The sequence below is a fragment of the Melanotaenia boesemani genome, chromosome 11, assembly GCF_017639745.1.
Source record: "Melanotaenia boesemani isolate fMelBoe1 chromosome 11, fMelBoe1.pri, whole genome shotgun sequence".
NCBI lineage: Eukaryota > Metazoa > Chordata > Actinopteri > Atheriniformes > Melanotaeniidae > Melanotaenia > Melanotaenia boesemani.
In genome coordinates, this window is record NC_055692.1 from 5,713,983 (window position 1) to 5,731,659 (window position 17,677).

The 17,677-nt window shown below is 38.2% G+C and overlaps 1 protein-coding gene across 1 annotated transcript in view; it reads left to right on the plus strand.

Moving 5' to 3' along the window:
- The window catches only part of npffr2a (neuropeptide FF receptor 2a), a 37,422-nt gene extending 24,622 nt beyond the window's left edge, over positions 1-12,800 (plus strand). Inside the window, exons 3-4 of the mRNA XM_042000697.1 lie at positions 8,496-8,595; positions 10,497-12,800. Of these exons, the coding sequence (XP_041856631.1) occupies positions 8,496-8,595; positions 10,497-11,349 (953 nt within the window). The 3' untranslated portion in view covers positions 11,350-12,800. The remainder of the gene's footprint in view (positions 1-8,495; positions 8,596-10,496) is intronic.
- Positions 12,801-17,677: the final 4,877 nt, after the last annotated feature.

A 17,677-nucleotide genomic window follows, 5' to 3' on the forward strand; every position in this document is an offset into this window, starting at 1 on the left:
ACTTAGCTTAACTCTTGTACTCACAGAATGAGGTAGAAAGATTTGTCCAGGTCTTTGGATCAACCAAGTACTGAGGAAGCTGTGTGCACTTATGCCCAACTTGATATTGTTTGATGAAATTATGATGTTGTATTTAAACAAAATGACTTACAAAAACTACAAAAACTTAAAAAAAAAAAAATTATATGCACTGCCTCCAGCACTACATGACAGCACCTTGGTCCAACTGGACTCAAAGCAATCTGACTATCACTTAATGATGACGTCCCATCTTGTTTGAATTCTTGCTGGTGTTGTTCTTACTCTCAAATGTAAGTCGCTTTGGATAAAAGCGTCTGCTAATTGACTGTAGAATATAATAGAATAGAATAGAATAGAATAGAATAGTGTCATTGTGGTGTACAGACTGCCAACAATCTGAGGCATAAAAGATGCACACTTTCATACAATCCAAATAATAACTTAAGTAAAATAAGTGATATTTGATTTACATTAAAAGAGCAGACTGCTCCTCTATTGCAGAGGAGACCCTGACATTGCTGACATCTAGAAGTGAGTTAGTGTGTGGATGCATTGCAGGAAGAGTGGCAGCCGCCAGACGTGAGTGTTTTTATTCAATTTGAACTATGAACCTTATTTCCATTTTGTTGTGGCAATGTCATTATGATGCTGAAATTTGCTTTCAGGTGTGAAATAACACAAACATAAAATAGGTATAACAGAACTGCAGTGTTCAACATGTTAACATGAGTAAATTACTCAAATCTAAAAATGGTTTAACTTGTTTACTAGTCTGACCCAAAGACAAATGTTAATCATTAGAATTCTGACCGACTTCCAGCTTTATTCTTTTTAGAAAATGGAAACATGCCAAATTTTAATTCTCAGAACTCGCTAGATCGCCTGTCCCCCCAAAAGCTATCACTTATATTGTCAACAATTTCCCAGGAACAGTGGTGTGTAACTCTGTGAGGTAAATTGTGATAGATTAACCTTTAGGTGATCTACAGACTTTGTCCAGGTATTTCTATCCTGCCTCGGAGGTTTACAATCCAAGCGTAAGATGTAGTGTTTATTCTGAGTCTATATGGTAAATCCTCAATGAGTGATCCATAGTAATATGATGATTTACCACATTCTTCTAATAATAATTTTTTTAAAAAGCCAGATTGAAGTAATTTCCAATCAGGAACAGGCAAAGATCAACAAGCGAGCAGAAAGTTTGATGTGTCTGAAAAGAACTAAAATCATAGTCCTCTATGGCTGAAATAAAGCAAAGAAGATGGTTTTTGATGCACAGTGGCACCAAAAACCAGCGGTTGGAGTTGAGTTTGTGAGGATAGTAGGTAAATAATAGCAGAAATAATTATAAATTGCAAAGAATGTCTTAGAGCTTTCAGGTTTAATACTATTTTATGTGTTAGGTAGCTGTCAATGCCAGTTCTTCATTAGGAATGAGCAACCATTCTTACTGAAAGAAATATTTCACATGTTCCGACGTCTGTGGGCTTTGTCATGTGATCCTCCTCTTCATGATGCTCTGTAAATCTTCAAGAAGACACTGATCTGATCTGTGTGCAGGTCTTTATGAAGCAGATGTATCTATCAAGCCCTGCTGTTGGAAGTCATGCAGAATGAGGCTGACATTTTGATGGTAGCATATTTCTTTCTAATAGAATTAGAATGCCTCTGCATCAGTTGTACCTTCACACACCCAAGCAGTTGACATTGATGCATCCCTCTAATATCAAAGATGCTGGGTTTTGAAATAATCAGTGATGGAGTTAAAGTAGTGAGAAATGACTCAGATGCTCCTTTCATACCCAATCCAGACATCCAGCTGGACAGAATGCTGTTACAATCTGCTTGGTTTTCATTTTTTTGGCCTCTTTGCAAACTTTTCAGTGCATTGCTGCACCAGTGATGTCAGCTCATACTAATATTTCGTTTTACTGCCTTTAGCTTTGATTACATGCATTTACTGTGGCATGGTTTTGTTTTGTTAAGCTTCTGCAATATCACATTTATTTCGGTCCAGAATTACACTAATTTTTCACCTGGAATAACCTGCTCATTCAGTATATTCAGGTATCAGCTGACCTCATTCTTTGACACAAAATGTTTGCTGAAAAAAGACCTGAACCTAGACCTGAACTTAGACCTGACCACCTGCAGCAACCCCAGATCATAGACTGCCCCACAAGTTTGTACAGTAGGCACTAAGCACGATGGCTGCATCACTTCATCTGCCTCTCTTCTTACCCTGATGCTCCCATCACTCTGGAACAGGGTAAACCTGGTCTCATAGGACCACATGACCTTCTTTTATTGCTCCAGAGTCCAGTCTTTATTGAAGACTTTTTCTTTTAATGTTACTGATACAGTATGTGGTTGTCTTATGGCCACACAGGCATTTATTCTCAATCCCTTTAGTTTCATTCACATTGTTTGTATAGAAATGTTCTTACTTCCACAGTTAGCCATAGCCCTGGGTTCTACTGGTGGTCTTTGATTTGATTTCACACAACGTTTAAGTGATCGCAGATCACCATCGCTCAAAATTTTCTCCTTCCACATTTCCTCCTGCAAGATGGTGGTTCTCCACTGTGCTTCCAGTTTTTATTAATGTGTTGGACAATTTTAACGCAGTTTTAGCCGTTTCAGCATCTCCTTAGACATTTTCTCTGCTTGATGCCAATAATTCGACCCTTTTCACACAGACAAACATCTTTTCCATGACCAGAGGATGCGTCTTTCCACATGGTTGTTTAAGAAACAAGAAGCTACTCGTTTTATTAGTTGGGGTTCAGTAACGTGTTGCAGCTGAAACATAATCACCCTGCAGTAATTATCCGATAGGAGTCTTCTACATATTTGCTTAGTTAAATCCAGGTCTTAGAGGGGGCGGCAGTGACTCAGGAAGTAGTAAAAGCTTGGTGGTGAGAGGCCTTTTGGTATCCACGTTTCAATCAGTCTGCCCCAGGCCAGGGTTACACAAGTAGGTTACCACCACCAGTGTGTCAATGTGGAGTGAGTAAATAATGGATTAAATAATGGATTCAAAATAATGGTTAGGGGTGAAGGGGGCATCTGCTCTTTGTGTGTGTTTGTGTGACAGGGAGAGAGTGTAAGATCAGTGTGTGCTTAAATTCTTATGTTATATAATAACAATAATAATGATTTTTACTTTATTAATCCTGACACGGGGAGGGGGACCAGCTAGGCTGAGTACAATATCTAGTTTTTGCAAAATATATATAATATATATATAACTTTTTTTTAAAGCCATATCTTAAAGGAATTTGTTAAACACTCTAGTTTTGTATGTAACCTGCCTGTATGCATTAAGATGTGTGTGTGTGCCTGGTTAACATATCAGTGGTTGTACCATATGTCTCAGCTGTCTTCAGAAAAAATAAAAAATTCTTAACATGCTCTGTGGGAGAATAAAGTTGCTAAAACAAAGACAGAGTTCTGCCTGGTTTAACATGATCAGTCTCCTCTGAAGTGTAAAAGCAGAATTTCCCCTTGTCTCAGCTCAGCATAAAGTACAACTTAAGCAGGTTTTATAAAGGAGACATTTCTCTGATCTGCTGCCCGTACAATGTTTCCTCATTCAAAGACAAAAACATTCATGTTTAATTACTTTTTACCTTAAAGCCATAACGTTATAACCACATACAGTCCTTTTTTTCCCCCCTCGAGTGTCAGAAATACACTTGCAGCTAGTGAGGAAAAAAGAAGCATAAGCACAGCTGCAAACAGGTTTTTTAAACAGTTATGAATGGTGCCTGTGGATTTCTCTCTGTGTGATGCATTAGGCAGCAATCCCAAACCCTGCTTGCAGTTTGTGACTGCATTTGTCAAATGGCAGTAAGAAAATGAAAATAGAGATATCATCTAGGAAAATGAGGTGCAATAATACGCTTTGTGACTGCTGACTAACTGCTGCGTTGACACACTTCAAACAGGCACTAGATGTTTCTGTAGCTCTGTTTTTTAAATTTTAATTAGTACCTTTGTATTCTTTCTCTCCTCAAGCTCTCGGGAATGTTTCATATTTACATCTCTATTAGTCATTATCACTCCCTCCTGTCTGAGGAGTGTTCAACTAAGCAGAATTAGAGAGGGACCTTCATCCTATGACATAATTCACATCACCATGGTTTATGATTGAGAAAATGCATCCAGTCACTATGTTTTTAAGCTTCGTCCTGATTTTCTGTCAAGTGCATTTCACTTACCTGATATTACCCTTAATGGAAAACAGATTTGAAAATGAATCGGCCCATTAACATTCATCACAGAGAATTTTTAATCAGTACAATTCATTTCACCATGAGATTACCAGCAATTAAGGTCAATTTTTCCACACATGCTTCATTATGGGACCGTGTCAGATCCGAGTGAACCTCATAAGAAACACGTTTAAAGAGCTCCAGAATTAACAGGAAGCATTGAGAATATCTGAAAATCAATAAAAACATTGTGGCTTTAAATGACTTTCTGTGCCTGCTAAGCTGCAGTTGTATGAGCCTTCTTTTGGGCCTCAAAGCACTCTGGGAAAAAACTGGACAACATGTCTGCTGTTCTCTTTTAAAGAAAGCTTTTATCTTATCGACTATCTGGGTGTTTAGTGCACATAAAGCTTCTGTTGGCAATAACCAAGGCATTGTTCTCTTCATTCATGCTTATTGGCCCTTTGTGAACCACATAAATAAAAAACATTACGAGGAAGAGAAAAAGGTCTCAGCGACCCAGCAAGATGTTCTTTTTATTTTAAAAAAAGCTGATAATAGTTTATCATCATGTAAAACACAAAAGTAGGTATGTTGCATATGTATTAATCAACATACACTCACTTTAAAATGTTCCCTGCTTTTATCGTCAGAAATCTTTATTCTTAGTGTTTTAGATTCAACAAGATGTTGGAAACATTCCTCAGACGTTTTGCTCCATATTGACATGACAGCATCACATAGTTGCTGCACATCCATGATGAGAATCTCCCGTTGAACCACATCCCAAAGCTGCTCTACTGGACTGAGATCTGGTGACTGTGGAGGTCGTTGGAGTCCAGTGAACTCATTGTCATGGTCTAGAAAGCAGGTGGAGATGATCTGAGCTTTGTGACATGGTGCATTATCCTGCTGGAAGCAGCATCAGAAGATGCTCCAATGTGGTCATAAAGGGATGGACATGGTCAGCAACAATACTCAGGTAGGCTGTGCTGGTTAAATCATGCTCTCACTATTACACCACCAGCAGCCTGAACCGTTGATCGAAGGCAGGATGGATCCATGTTTTTTCCACCAAATTCTGGGCCTACATTTTGAATGTGGAGCTGAAATGGAGACTCATCAGACCAGCAACGTTTCTCCATCTGCTATTGTCCAGTGTTGGTGAGTGTGTGTGAATTGTAGCCTCAGTTTCCTGTTCTTAGCTGACAGGAGGCACCCGGTGGGGTCTTCTTTTGCTTTACCCATCTGCTGCAAGGCTCATCGCATTGTTTTCAGAGGTGATATTCTGCACACCTTTAGTGTAAGTGGGACGGGAATCTTTGGGCACGTCATCATTCAATAAAAATTCAGATGGCCGTGTAACTTGCAATGGATCTTATACAGTGCTGTAGAGGAATTTTGTCCCACTCATCTTTGCAGAATTGTTGTAATTCAGTCACATTGAAGGGTTTTCGAGCATAAACTGCCCTTTTTATAAGGGAATGCCACCATTAAAATCATTAAATCCATTTATCACTCAAGTCTTCCAGGTCCTGAAGCAGCAAAACAGCCCCAGACCATCACACTACCACCACCATATTTTATTTTATTTATTTCACATATATAAAATAAAAAAACAACTCAATAAACGAACAAACATGAAAAAACATATTAACCATTAATATTAATAAAAAAAAATGTTTTACTGTTGGTATGATCTTTTTCTGAAATGCTGTGTTACTTCTACACCAGATGTAATGGGACACACACCTTCCAAAAAGTTCAACTTTTGTCTCCGCAGTCCACAGAGTAGTTTTACAAGAGTTTTGGGGCTCATCAAGATGCTTTCTGGCAAAATTGAGACAAGCCTTAATGTTCTTTTTACTCAGCTTTCATTTTTGTCTTGGAACATGCAGGCCATTTTTGCCCAGTCTCTTTCTTATGGTGGAGTCCTGAACACTGACTTTAACTGAATCAAGTGAGACCTGCATCTGCAACGACCCAACATCAACATCTTTGGATCCCCACTGCTTTCCTACTAGCTAACCCTTATAAAAGTAGCAGCTGTTTGTTGAAAATACAGGAATGTCTTTTCTGCATACACATGGGAAAATGTGAGTCTGGTTCAGCCCCTGGAGTTTCAAATGGCAAGGGATTAGGTAGCAGAATGTGCTATATTACAATGCAGCCAACTTCTTAAGCTGTAAATTGCTTTAAGAAAAGAAAAACATGGAGGAGGTAACAGTGAAAACCATGGAAGGAACAAAAGGCTACTTGGCTGAGCTTTCATAGCTACTTTTCCCATGGTCTGCTACGATTCAAGATTTTTATTGTCATTATGTAAGCATAAGGAAATTTTGAGGAGTCTCTCAGCTTAAGCACATATAAATAAGAAAATAGAAATATAACAGGCACATACAAATAAGTTAAAAATAAAGATATATAAAAGATAGAAGATTACCTTTATATTTACAGAAAAACAGAGAATTCCCTGCAAACTGTAATATTTACAAGCTGGATAAAGAGCATCCTATGGAGGTCTGTGTGTGTGTGTGTGTCTGCCAGGATGTGAACCTTCAGTGTGTGTGGCTGTGGAGGGTTGGGTGCATGTGGGTACTGTGTGGGGTGAGGGGTTCTGGGGAAGAAGCTGTGAAAAAAAAGCCCCCCTCTTAAGAACCATTTTGTGAGATTCTGGACCTCTTCTCTGTAGTGGGTTTCGTCATTGTTGGGTATGAGACCCACCACAGTGGTATCGTCCCCAAACTTCACAACCATGATGGTGGGGTGGATGGCAGAGCAGTCCTGTGTGAAGAGGATGAAGAGGGCAGGGCTGAGTACACAACCCTGTGGTGTTCCAATGATGAGGATCAGAGGTGAAGATGTTGACTAACCTGTCCTCACCACCTGGGACCTGACAGACCTGCTGACACCTGCTGACAGACCCAGGTTGTGGAGCTTCAGGGCAAGCAGGGAGAACAGCATCCTAACGTAGGTGTTGGGATGCTGCATGCGAGTCAGGGCCGTGTGAAGTGCTATCGAGACAGCATCCTCTGTAGAATGATTATCCCTGAAGGCCAATTGCAGGCTGTCCGGGCCGACAGGGAAGGCGCCCTTGATGTGCTTTAGGAGGATCTGCTCAAAACACTTCATGATGACTGGAGTGAGAGTGACGGGGCTTTGTCCCAATTTTTTTACAATCAAAGCTAAAAGGTTTTAGAGAGGCAAGCTGAATGAGTTACACACTGGTTTACATTTACATAATTCACAATGAAGGCCAGATGAATATGGATTTAAATGTCTTAAATCTGAGTGGGAGTAGAGATCATTATAAAGCATTTTAAACTGCCTTCATTGCCATATCTGGACAGAAACAACTACATTGAAAAGGTTTCAAAAGGTCAAAATCTGGTTGTAATGATTTAGTTTAATCTCAGTCATACAAGTAATAAAGTAAAAGTTTCTGTCCCTACTCAACAAACATCATTAGTGTTTGACAAGTAAGCAGCACAAGTTACAGAAGATGGGCGTAGTACTGATGTCAGGCTGGAGTGGGATCATTTTCCACAATGACACATAAAACTGTCAGCAGGAAGGAATATCTCCCACTACAAACACCGGATCACCATGGACAAATCCTCTCTGCTCTTCCTGTACACTTCAGTGTTTGTAGGCATCATCTCCTTGAAGCTGTCAATTTTTGTGTGTGCAGAGGTGTTGAAACCAATTTTTTGGCAAGTCTGGACCTGGCTGCCATGGTTTCTACTTTAATTCAATACATCCAGGTCATTCTTTCATATTTATTTATTTACCTAGTTCCTGAAATCAAATCTAAATACAACATAGATTAATAAATAAATAACATACTGTTAAAGGGTAAGAATAATAAACTCATGACATTTTTCTTCAGATAGATTTTTTTCCCTTAATTTCTGTTAAGCCGGATGGTTAAAGGACTGGGATTTAAAAAAGAAGAAGAAAAAAGAAGGAAGAACATGGTTTCCACAGAGAGGTTTCCCAACCTCCCTTTAGGTTTTTCAAAACTTACTGGATAATTCTTCTTTAGGAAATGGATGGCTTCTTAATTGTAGCATTCTTTTTTTTCATGTAAAGCACTTTGTTTCGCCTTCAGCATGAAAATCGCTTTATGAATAAAGTTTGATTTGATTTGATTTGATTCTAGCATAGAGTCCCGGTCCCATGACTATATGGGGTCAGAGTTATCAGGCCATCTGTCTGAATTTATCTCAGTAACAAAGCTCTTTCTGCTGTCCACAGGATGGCCTTTCGGAAGCCTGGTCTGCAAGATGAGTGGCATGGTTCAAGGCATTTCTGTTTCAGCGTCTGTCTTCACTCTGGTTGCCATCGCTGTCGACAGGTACTGAGGCTGCGTTTCATTCTAATTCTGCAAAAGACACAACGGATTTACCTCAGTTTGTAAACTTCGTGAAAAAGCACAAAACGTGGAGGAAAAAAATTCTCTCAGTCATATGATAAGCCAGTAGCTTTAGAGTTAAAATAATTAAGAGTTACAGTAATTTGTTCAAATCTAATCAAACATCAGTTGCTATTTTCTTAAAATATAATTTCAGAGCTTCTAACCTCATTAGATCAAGAAGTAAAGTCGGACTTAATTTTAATTTATAGCATACAGAGCAGTAATGTATTATTTGTTGCTATAAAGTTGATAATTCAAATTTTATTTAACATGCCAGATTAAAATGTTTTTGCCTTAAAACCTAATACACTTCCCAAAAGGAAAGAATATACTTTTCATTCATTAATTTTCTGTACCGCTTCAGGGTGACAGGTAAGCTGGAGCGTATCCCAGCAGTTAACAGGCGAGAGGCGAGCACACCCTGGACAGGTCGCCAGTCCACTGCAGGAAAGGGCATACTTGAAAGATGACATTAACAAAGGTTATTTTTACAGATATCAGCTACATATGTAAGGTTTTCCACCCAAAATCAGTTATTTGATTATGTAAAATGTATAACTGGGAAAAGTGTATTGGACTAGCTTCTACTATGAAAAAATAAGGACTGATCTTAGTCTTCGTCTGAAATTTAGTAACCAAAACCACCATAGTATTGCATTTATCTCCAGGGTGTGTCTGACCTAATTTCAGCTAATTAAAGCAAACTAAATCTGTGATCTATGACCTATGTGTTCATTTTGATTGACAAATACATGACAAGAGGTTAATGAACAACAAATAGAACAGATGAAAATAACTTCCACGTTTTCTGAGTGTCTATATTTGGAAAATTAAAATAGCTTCATAGGAAGGCAGGGACATTGATGTACAACAAATTGAAAAGACAACTTTGATGGAATTTAGTTAGAAGTTGACTGAAACCCAGACTGGAGTGAATAGAAAATAATTAGGGATTACAGGCATCAATCATCTAAAGAACCATCATGTGTATGTGAGTATTTCCTTTTTCTGATGTGTTTTGTGCAAAATGTAAACAAGAAAAGATAAGCAGGTGAAACAAGAAAAAAAATCTACTAATGTGAAAAATAAAATGAAAAAATGCCCAAATATAAACAAAAGGGTGTAAAACACAGGTTTGATCATGACACCATATATCAGTTCAATGGATAATTTAATGTATGCTGATCATAGTTACACTCCACGTCTTTGGATATCAGAATTTTCTTCCTCAAATTCAACACCAACATAGTGTTGACCTTCTTAAATGCTTCAGAGGCCTCAGGACAAAGCTCCAGCTTCTCACAGTGGGAAATGGTTTAATGCCAACTCATGTGCCCAATAAGCACACACACCTGCACACCCAGTGGAATTAGCAGGTGTAATAGAGGACAAGAGGGTTGCAAGATCTCTTCAAGCTTTAAAAATGACAGCTGCAGCCCTCAGACGATACATGTGCAGCCATGTCACTCAGTCATTATTTGAAATCCCTAATGGTGGTCTGAACCTCTGGAAAGGCCACGTGAAGTCGAAAAAGCTCTGACACACGATATTCAGTCACTTTTTTAGCCACAAGATTGTTGTCATGACTGAGTGGGTAAGAAAACAAAGAACTGTTATAGTTAGAAAATCTAGAAGATTTTTTTTCTAATTTGGCCAAAAAATATAGAAAAATAAATCATTATTCTTTGTTTAGTCTTTAATGTTTTCTTGTTTATATATTTATAAAATGCTTCATCTTTCTGTCATCAACATTTTTCTTTAAAGAAAACAAACAAAAAAAGCAGTAATTTAAATGTTTCCATCTATCTTAACTCCAGTATTCTTTGATTTTTTTTCTCCAGGTTCAGATGCATTGTCTACCCATTCAAGCAAAAGCTGACCATATCCACAGCCACTTTGATCATAGTCATTATCTGGGTTCTGGCAGTTGCCATCATGTGTCCTTCTGGGGTGATGCTGCAAGTGACAAAGGAGGAAACCATCCGTGTGCTGCTGGGCTATGACAACAAAACAAGTCCTTTTTACTGGTGCAGAGAGAACTGGCCGAACCAAGAAATGAGAAAGATTTATACCACCGTACTGTTTGCAAACATCTACCTTGCTCCTCTTTCCCTCATTGTGATCATGTACGCCCGGATCGGAATCACTCTTTTCAAAACAGCCGTTCCGACAGGCGGAAAGCCGGGCCATGAAAACCGCCACAGTGTGTCGAAGAAAAAGCAAAGGGTGATAAAGATGCTCCTAATAGTTGCTTTGCTCTTCATCCTTTCCTGGTTACCTCTGTGGACTCTCATGATGTTGAGTGACTATGCCAGCCTGACTGAGCAACAGTACAGAATTATCAATATTTACATATACCCCTTTGCCCATTGGCTAGCCTTTTTCAACAGTAGTGTCAACCCCATCATTTATGGTTTCTTCAATGAGAATTTTCGAAGAGGTTTCCAAGCTGTGTTTAAGTTCAGCCTGTGCACGGCGGACAGACAGCGGAGGAAAACCTACACGCGCAGGTTGCAGGGAAACTCTGTACTCCCAGCTAATAATGTGAGGACCACCTTGGAGCCCATTTCTCTGAACAGCCTGGATAGAAGCACTTCCAGGCAGCCTAACCACGCCGCTGAACAGGACTTGGTCATGGAGGACCTGGAGAAGGGATCGTGCAGCAGTGGGGGTGTGACTGCGGTGTCTATTTGAAGATATTCTTCAAAGTGATGAGCAAAGATGTTGACTATCACATCCACTGTGCCTAAATAAAGTAAAAGGCTCCCTTAAGCTTATTAAACAAGGTAACGTTGTTCCAAATGATCAAAGATCATTTCAGGCTTCTCAAAATAGGCAAACAAAACAACAGATAAATAAATGTGGGAAAAATAAAGACTCATAAAGCAGTCATTTAATATTTTGAGTATGCTATGTCGATGTAAGCTACTGAAATAATTATGTCTTGTAAGAGATTCATCTGACAATGGGATACTCTGTTGTTAATCTATACCTACCATCTTTGAGGAATTTAATGTATATTAGACTTTAAAAATCTAAGCACCCTGTACTCTTGGGATTGCAGTTTTCAACAAAGAAAAACCCACACTGTAAAATGCTCAACACCCCACATTAATTACAGGCTACTTTCTTGCTCCATGATATTTCCTCTATCTGTATAAATGTATAAAGACACAACAAACATATTTGCACCATCCCTGCAGAGTAGATTTCAAGGGTCTGGTTGGCGCTTTTTAAATGAATTTATTTTTTTGTTTTTTATTATTATTTGCTAATAATAATAATTCACACCTAACAGTCCGCTAGACTCATGCAGTTGGAGACTCGAGTCATTTTGGGGTTGCAACATTCAGTGGGTCTGAGTTTGTAGGAGGTGGCTTAAGCTCGGGAACCCTGTCCTGGATAAGTGGCAGAAAATGAATGAAGGCAGAGTGGGATTCAGGGGTTTAAATTCCCTTTTAAATTTGATAAAAACTACTAGCAGCGATGGGTTGGGGACCTCTCGCCTAGCAACCCTGCATGGAAACAAGTGGGTATAAACAATGGATGGATGGAGATATGATACCTGTCAACAAAAGCCATCCTAAAAGTGTTTGGTTCCAGAGAGGTTGGTGCTGTTTCTGGATCTTGCAAGGTGTGAATGGTGGAGTTGCATTCACAAATGAAGTTGCGTTAATTTCTGCAGAGCTGTTTGGTGGCCCTGATAGAAAACACATTAGTTTGTAGCCATGCATTACTAAACCCTAGCCAGGGATTACTAATATATGGGAATGGGATAGTTCCTGTGTTTGTTGGTTAATGTGTTTATTATGTGTGGGAATCAAGTATATTAATCCACAAGATCAAAGAGAACAAAGTCCTGGAAATTTCCCTTCATTTACCTTTACTGTTAAAGTTTTATGAGCTATCATATCATATATTTTGTCTATCCAGGTCCTGAAATCTGCTCTGTGAACACATAAAAGTCTAAATCCTCTCAATAAAACATACTGGTGAATATCTCATGAGCCTGCTCTGAATGTGCCATGTAAATCTGAAACCAAATGTTTTTGCTGTGATTATATTTTTATATCTCTATTATCTGTCTCATGCAGTAAATCTGTACAGTAAATGATAAAAAAAAAAGACTATTGGTTTAAAAAATGTTTTGTCTTGCTGTACACATGTGTTACTGTTGTAAATCTGTTTCTTCGTATAGATTGACTATTGGTGAAAACCTATGAGGGGTAAAGTACTAAAGTTTTGGTTCAACGGTGCTTTGCATACTTCTTTGTCTGTTGTGCTTGTTATTTGTTTTATTAGAGGCTCATTTTTAAAATCTAAAGCACAAATACAGAAACAGTTATCAGCCTTTGCACAGGCATAAAATAAGGCGAATGTGACATGATGCACACTGCTGCAGATATATTAGAGGTTCAGGCCATTAATACAATGGCCAGATGGTTGGAGAGTCATGGGAACGCTAGTTAGCTGCCGCTAGCTGCGCGACATGAATAACTGCAACACAGATTCCATGTACCATACTGAGCAAACAAGTAGGTTCCATGTATATGCAGTTACAAAAAATAAACTGCACCCTCTAATTTGTGTAGAACACACCCACAGTTAGTATCTAATAATCTAAAGTGTTAGATAATATAGCTTTTATTGAACCCTGGCGACTATAAAGAAATTAACAGTTAACAGTTTGGTTGGTTTTGAGCAACTGGCCATGTCTGACACTTGAAAGATAGCATACAGAGTGGCAAAATTCTTTAGAAATCTACCCATCAGTTTATTCCACCTATTAGCTTAATTCTGAGTATGCTGTCATGACAGGGCTCTTGCCAGCACTAAAAGATCTCTGTCACCAGCGGAAACATCTATTTTTGACAAGTCGCATGTGGATTCTCAATAATCTGACATACACATGCAGAATGTCATAATCAAGTCATCTTTACATCAGAAGGCAGAGATATTCTACTACTACTTCGTTCACCTTGTTGAATGATGTTGTGTCCCATGTGGTTTAACTTGCGGGATGCATCACATGACACTTAAAAAGGTCAAACAGTGATCATGGTCACCGCACCAAACATCAGGTTAATCTTGCTTCTGTGAATTAGGGAACTTTTAGTGTATCAGCAGATATTGTGTTGTAGTTACATCCTGTTTTTTAGTGTTCACAGATCAGTCTGCCTTGCTGTGTTATTGTGCGCAGCAGACTGGTGGAACAGAAATCATGTTTCTGCCTCGGGTACGTTTGTGTGATGTGTTAGCAAGGCACCTCTGCAACCTAGATCTGACCTCTTTTTGTTGAGACAGCTCTTATGTTCTCACTGAATAGTGCTTCTCACCCCTATATGATTTTTATTTATTTATTTATTTATTTTTCACCTGTTCAGGAAGCATGTGTTGTGCTGGGATTTTCTGGTTTACTGACAATCTGAGACCCCACTTATGCCATTTAAAATAATAACAAATGGATGTTACTTGCATGGTATGAAGTCCATTTAGTTTTAGTGCTGTTTTGCAGGTTTGAAGTATTTAATCTGGTTAAAAAATAGCTTTTAAGTTGTTTGTTTTTGCCACCTGAAAGTTTAAGTCTTTACCAAGTGTTTAATGTGGTCTTTTGGATAAATAGGATAATAGAATCATGCATTTGATGTTAACTCATAAATAAAACAACAGCATTTACTATGATCACAGTTTAGAAAGAAAGAAAGAAAGAAAGCCTCATTTTGATGGATAATAATGTTTTATTGACATTTATTTTATTCCTAAGAACCATGACATTTGAAGATTTGCTCATCACACACTAGAACAACAGAAAAATATCAGTAAAAACTAAATATTCAGTGTGAAGTATTGAATGTAACCAATTTGTACTTTTTGGTGCCTGTGTTGGAACAAAAAGAAAAGAAATTTAAACACATTGATGAGATTACTGTAAACTTCTTTTTTTTCTTTTGGAAGTGACTGAGTGCTTTTATATATTTTGCATGCAAATATTTTTGTGTATCTAATGTTTATGTGTGTGCACCTACATGTTCTGAATAATGTTAAATAAGATGTATCTATAAGGACGCGAATGTGGAGAGTTTTTATGGAGAGGAGAGAGCTGGTTTTTAATTAAAGTAAGGGAGGAAAACTGTGTCCTATCTATTTGTGAAGGGCTATTCAACACATTTTCTATTACCTCTCTGACTGACAGCACAACATATAGAGTAGCTGTAGGCTTTCTATTCAACTGCTTTGTGGAAACAGTAGTATAATGGCTATTCTTTGTTGGGGGGGGGGGGGGGGGGGGGTTGTTTGTTTTTGCTTTTTTTTTTCGTGTTTTCTTTATTTGCATATAATCAGTTGCAATTTGTTACATGCAGTAGAAAAAAAAAATTGGTGATTACAAAAAAATGATTAAAACGGCTGTGCCTCAGGGAAAATGCAAACTCCCTTAATAAAAGCAAATAAAACAAACATACTTTGGAATCCAACGTTGGTCTGGATTACATATTACATCCCTTTTAGGTGGTGCACATGGGAAACAACCTGCTCTATGAATTTTGTTCTGCCTTATTGAGGATTACTGATTGAGAGGGGAGCATTTTTTCATGCAGTTCTACTGGACATGACTTCACACTGGTTGCTAATGGCAACATAGCAGCCAGCAGATATGTACTCTCAATTTACTACTTGTTGTCTATGATATCTGTTGTAAATTATTGGAGTTTTTCTAATGTGGGCTGGGATAAATATTCTGTGCTTTTATCGTAACAATGAGGGTGTGAACTAAAAAGAGCTCTGAATCCATCGTGGCATGGTGCTTTTACTTTTTTAGTGTTTTAACTTTGTTGCAAGACTGAAAATAATTCTGCAGCTGTATTTCTTTCTCTTTTTAAATAATTACGGGGTATTAATTATTTTATCAGTGAAAAAAGATGCACACCTGCCTGCACCACTTCACTGATCCCTATGCTCCTCTACTTTGTCTTTTCCATTTTTTTTGATGATGTTATCATATTGTATTGTCAGAATTATTATACTTTGCAAAAGTGACCAGAAAAATCAGCTAATGCAGCCTTTAAAGCTAATAGGGCACAGTATGTTCTTTTTATTTACTCTGTGTTTTTCACTAATCAGCTGATGCTTGCCTTCTATCTATATATTTACTCTCAGTGACCAGAACTACTCTGAGTGGCTCATGACCCTGGAAAGCTCTGAAGTGCTGTGGCAGAGTTGACCTCTGTGTCCTGGCCTAAAAAATGCAGAATTCAACATAGCAAGCATGGTTAAGGCTAACAGCTCTGATATGTAGGCAGTAAAGTTGGTATTTTACATGAATGTTCCTTAAGCCATTTCTTAGGTGTCTGTGCATTTTGAAAGGATTCGTAGCCTGCAGTCTTTTACTGCTCATGTTGAATTAAGAGTTGATTGTATGTAAGCTCTGCACCTCTTTTAATGCACAGCATCTCCAGCACAGTCTCAAGGCAAAACATTTGTTTTGTGTCATTATCAATGCTTCATAGCAAGGATCCTCAATCCTGGTGTCCTGCAGGTTTTAGAAGTTTCCCTGCTGCAGCACAGCTGATTCAGACTCAGGCTTGTGCAGAGCTTGATGTCTAGCTGCGAACAAGTCTGCTAATTTCTCATTAATTTGAGTCATGTGTGTTGCAGCAGGGAAAACCTGAAGGACATGGGCCAAGGATTGAGGATCTTTGCTTTAAAGCCTCACTACTGAACTTTGGCAGAATTTGTAAAAGCTGTGTCAGACTCCGTCTTGCATCCTTTCTCTTCTCTGAGCTCTCTCCTGCCAGTAAAAGTCAATCTGATGTTGACTTGTTTTATCTCTTGCTCTGCCACTTTCTTTCTTTTTTTTTCCCCTTTGCATTTCTTTACAGAATCAGCCATGGTGTATGTTCAAAACCTCCAGTGTTTTGATATCCAGCGACTTCTGTGTAACGTGTTTGTGTAAAGTAAAATGGAGCTGTCACATGATGATCTGGGCTGGAATAAAAAGTTCTAAAACTAATAAAAAAATTTCTTTAGCAGTAATAATTTTGAATAAACAACTCCATTTCTAAAATAGTTGGGACGCTGTGTTTAATGTAAATAAAAACAGAATGCAATGATCTGCATATTTCTTAAACTCATTTTATTCCCAACAGACCATGAACACAATATCAGCATTTCTGGAATGTGTTCACTCATGGCTTCATCTTTGTGTGACAGAGCTCTAATCTGCATCTGTGGATTGCATGGTGAATATAATATCCAGTATTCCAGCACAGTCTCGAGGCAAAACACTACTGGGCCCCTAAACTACACTTAAAAGCCGTAGTGCTGAACTTTGGGAGATTTGTGCACTGTGGCACCCTCTAATGATGGCTAATTCAGCATCAATCTTACATCCTTGCTCTTCTCTAAGCTCTCTCCAGCCAGCAAAAGTCACTCTAATGTTAACTCATGGGTGGATAGCCAGTGGCTGCTGTGTGACACAATGCTGCAAAGCAAAGCACAGTCGTCACATGATGTTCTGGGCTAAAAAAAAAAAAAAAAAAAGAAAAAAAAATCTGAAGTACAGTTTCTTTGTCTTGGGAACGTAGAATATTTAGCAGGACCCAGCAGCAAAAAGGATTTGATTTAATACATTTGTTAGGCAGTGATGATTTTCTAACTTAAATTATAGTTTTTTAAGGTCTAATTCTAACCAAAGAAATTTAGTTTATGTTGAAACAAACAACAAAACAATAGATAAAAGCTAAAATAGAAACAGCGACAGAATCCTAAAATTACATTTAAAAGTTTAGTTGTTTGACTTATCAGTCATGTGTGCAGCCTTTAATCTCCAAACACTTTCTTGCTTTTTAAATGTGACGCAACAGTCTTGTTACGTTTTACAGTCGTGAAATGTGACGACATGTGTTAAGTCGTTTTTATGTGCAAAAATCGTATCTACGAACGTAAAGCTTTTACTGTAAGATTGTGCTGGTAGGTAACGCCCTTACAGGTTCTTATATTAAACTAAATTTCACCACTTTTTGCC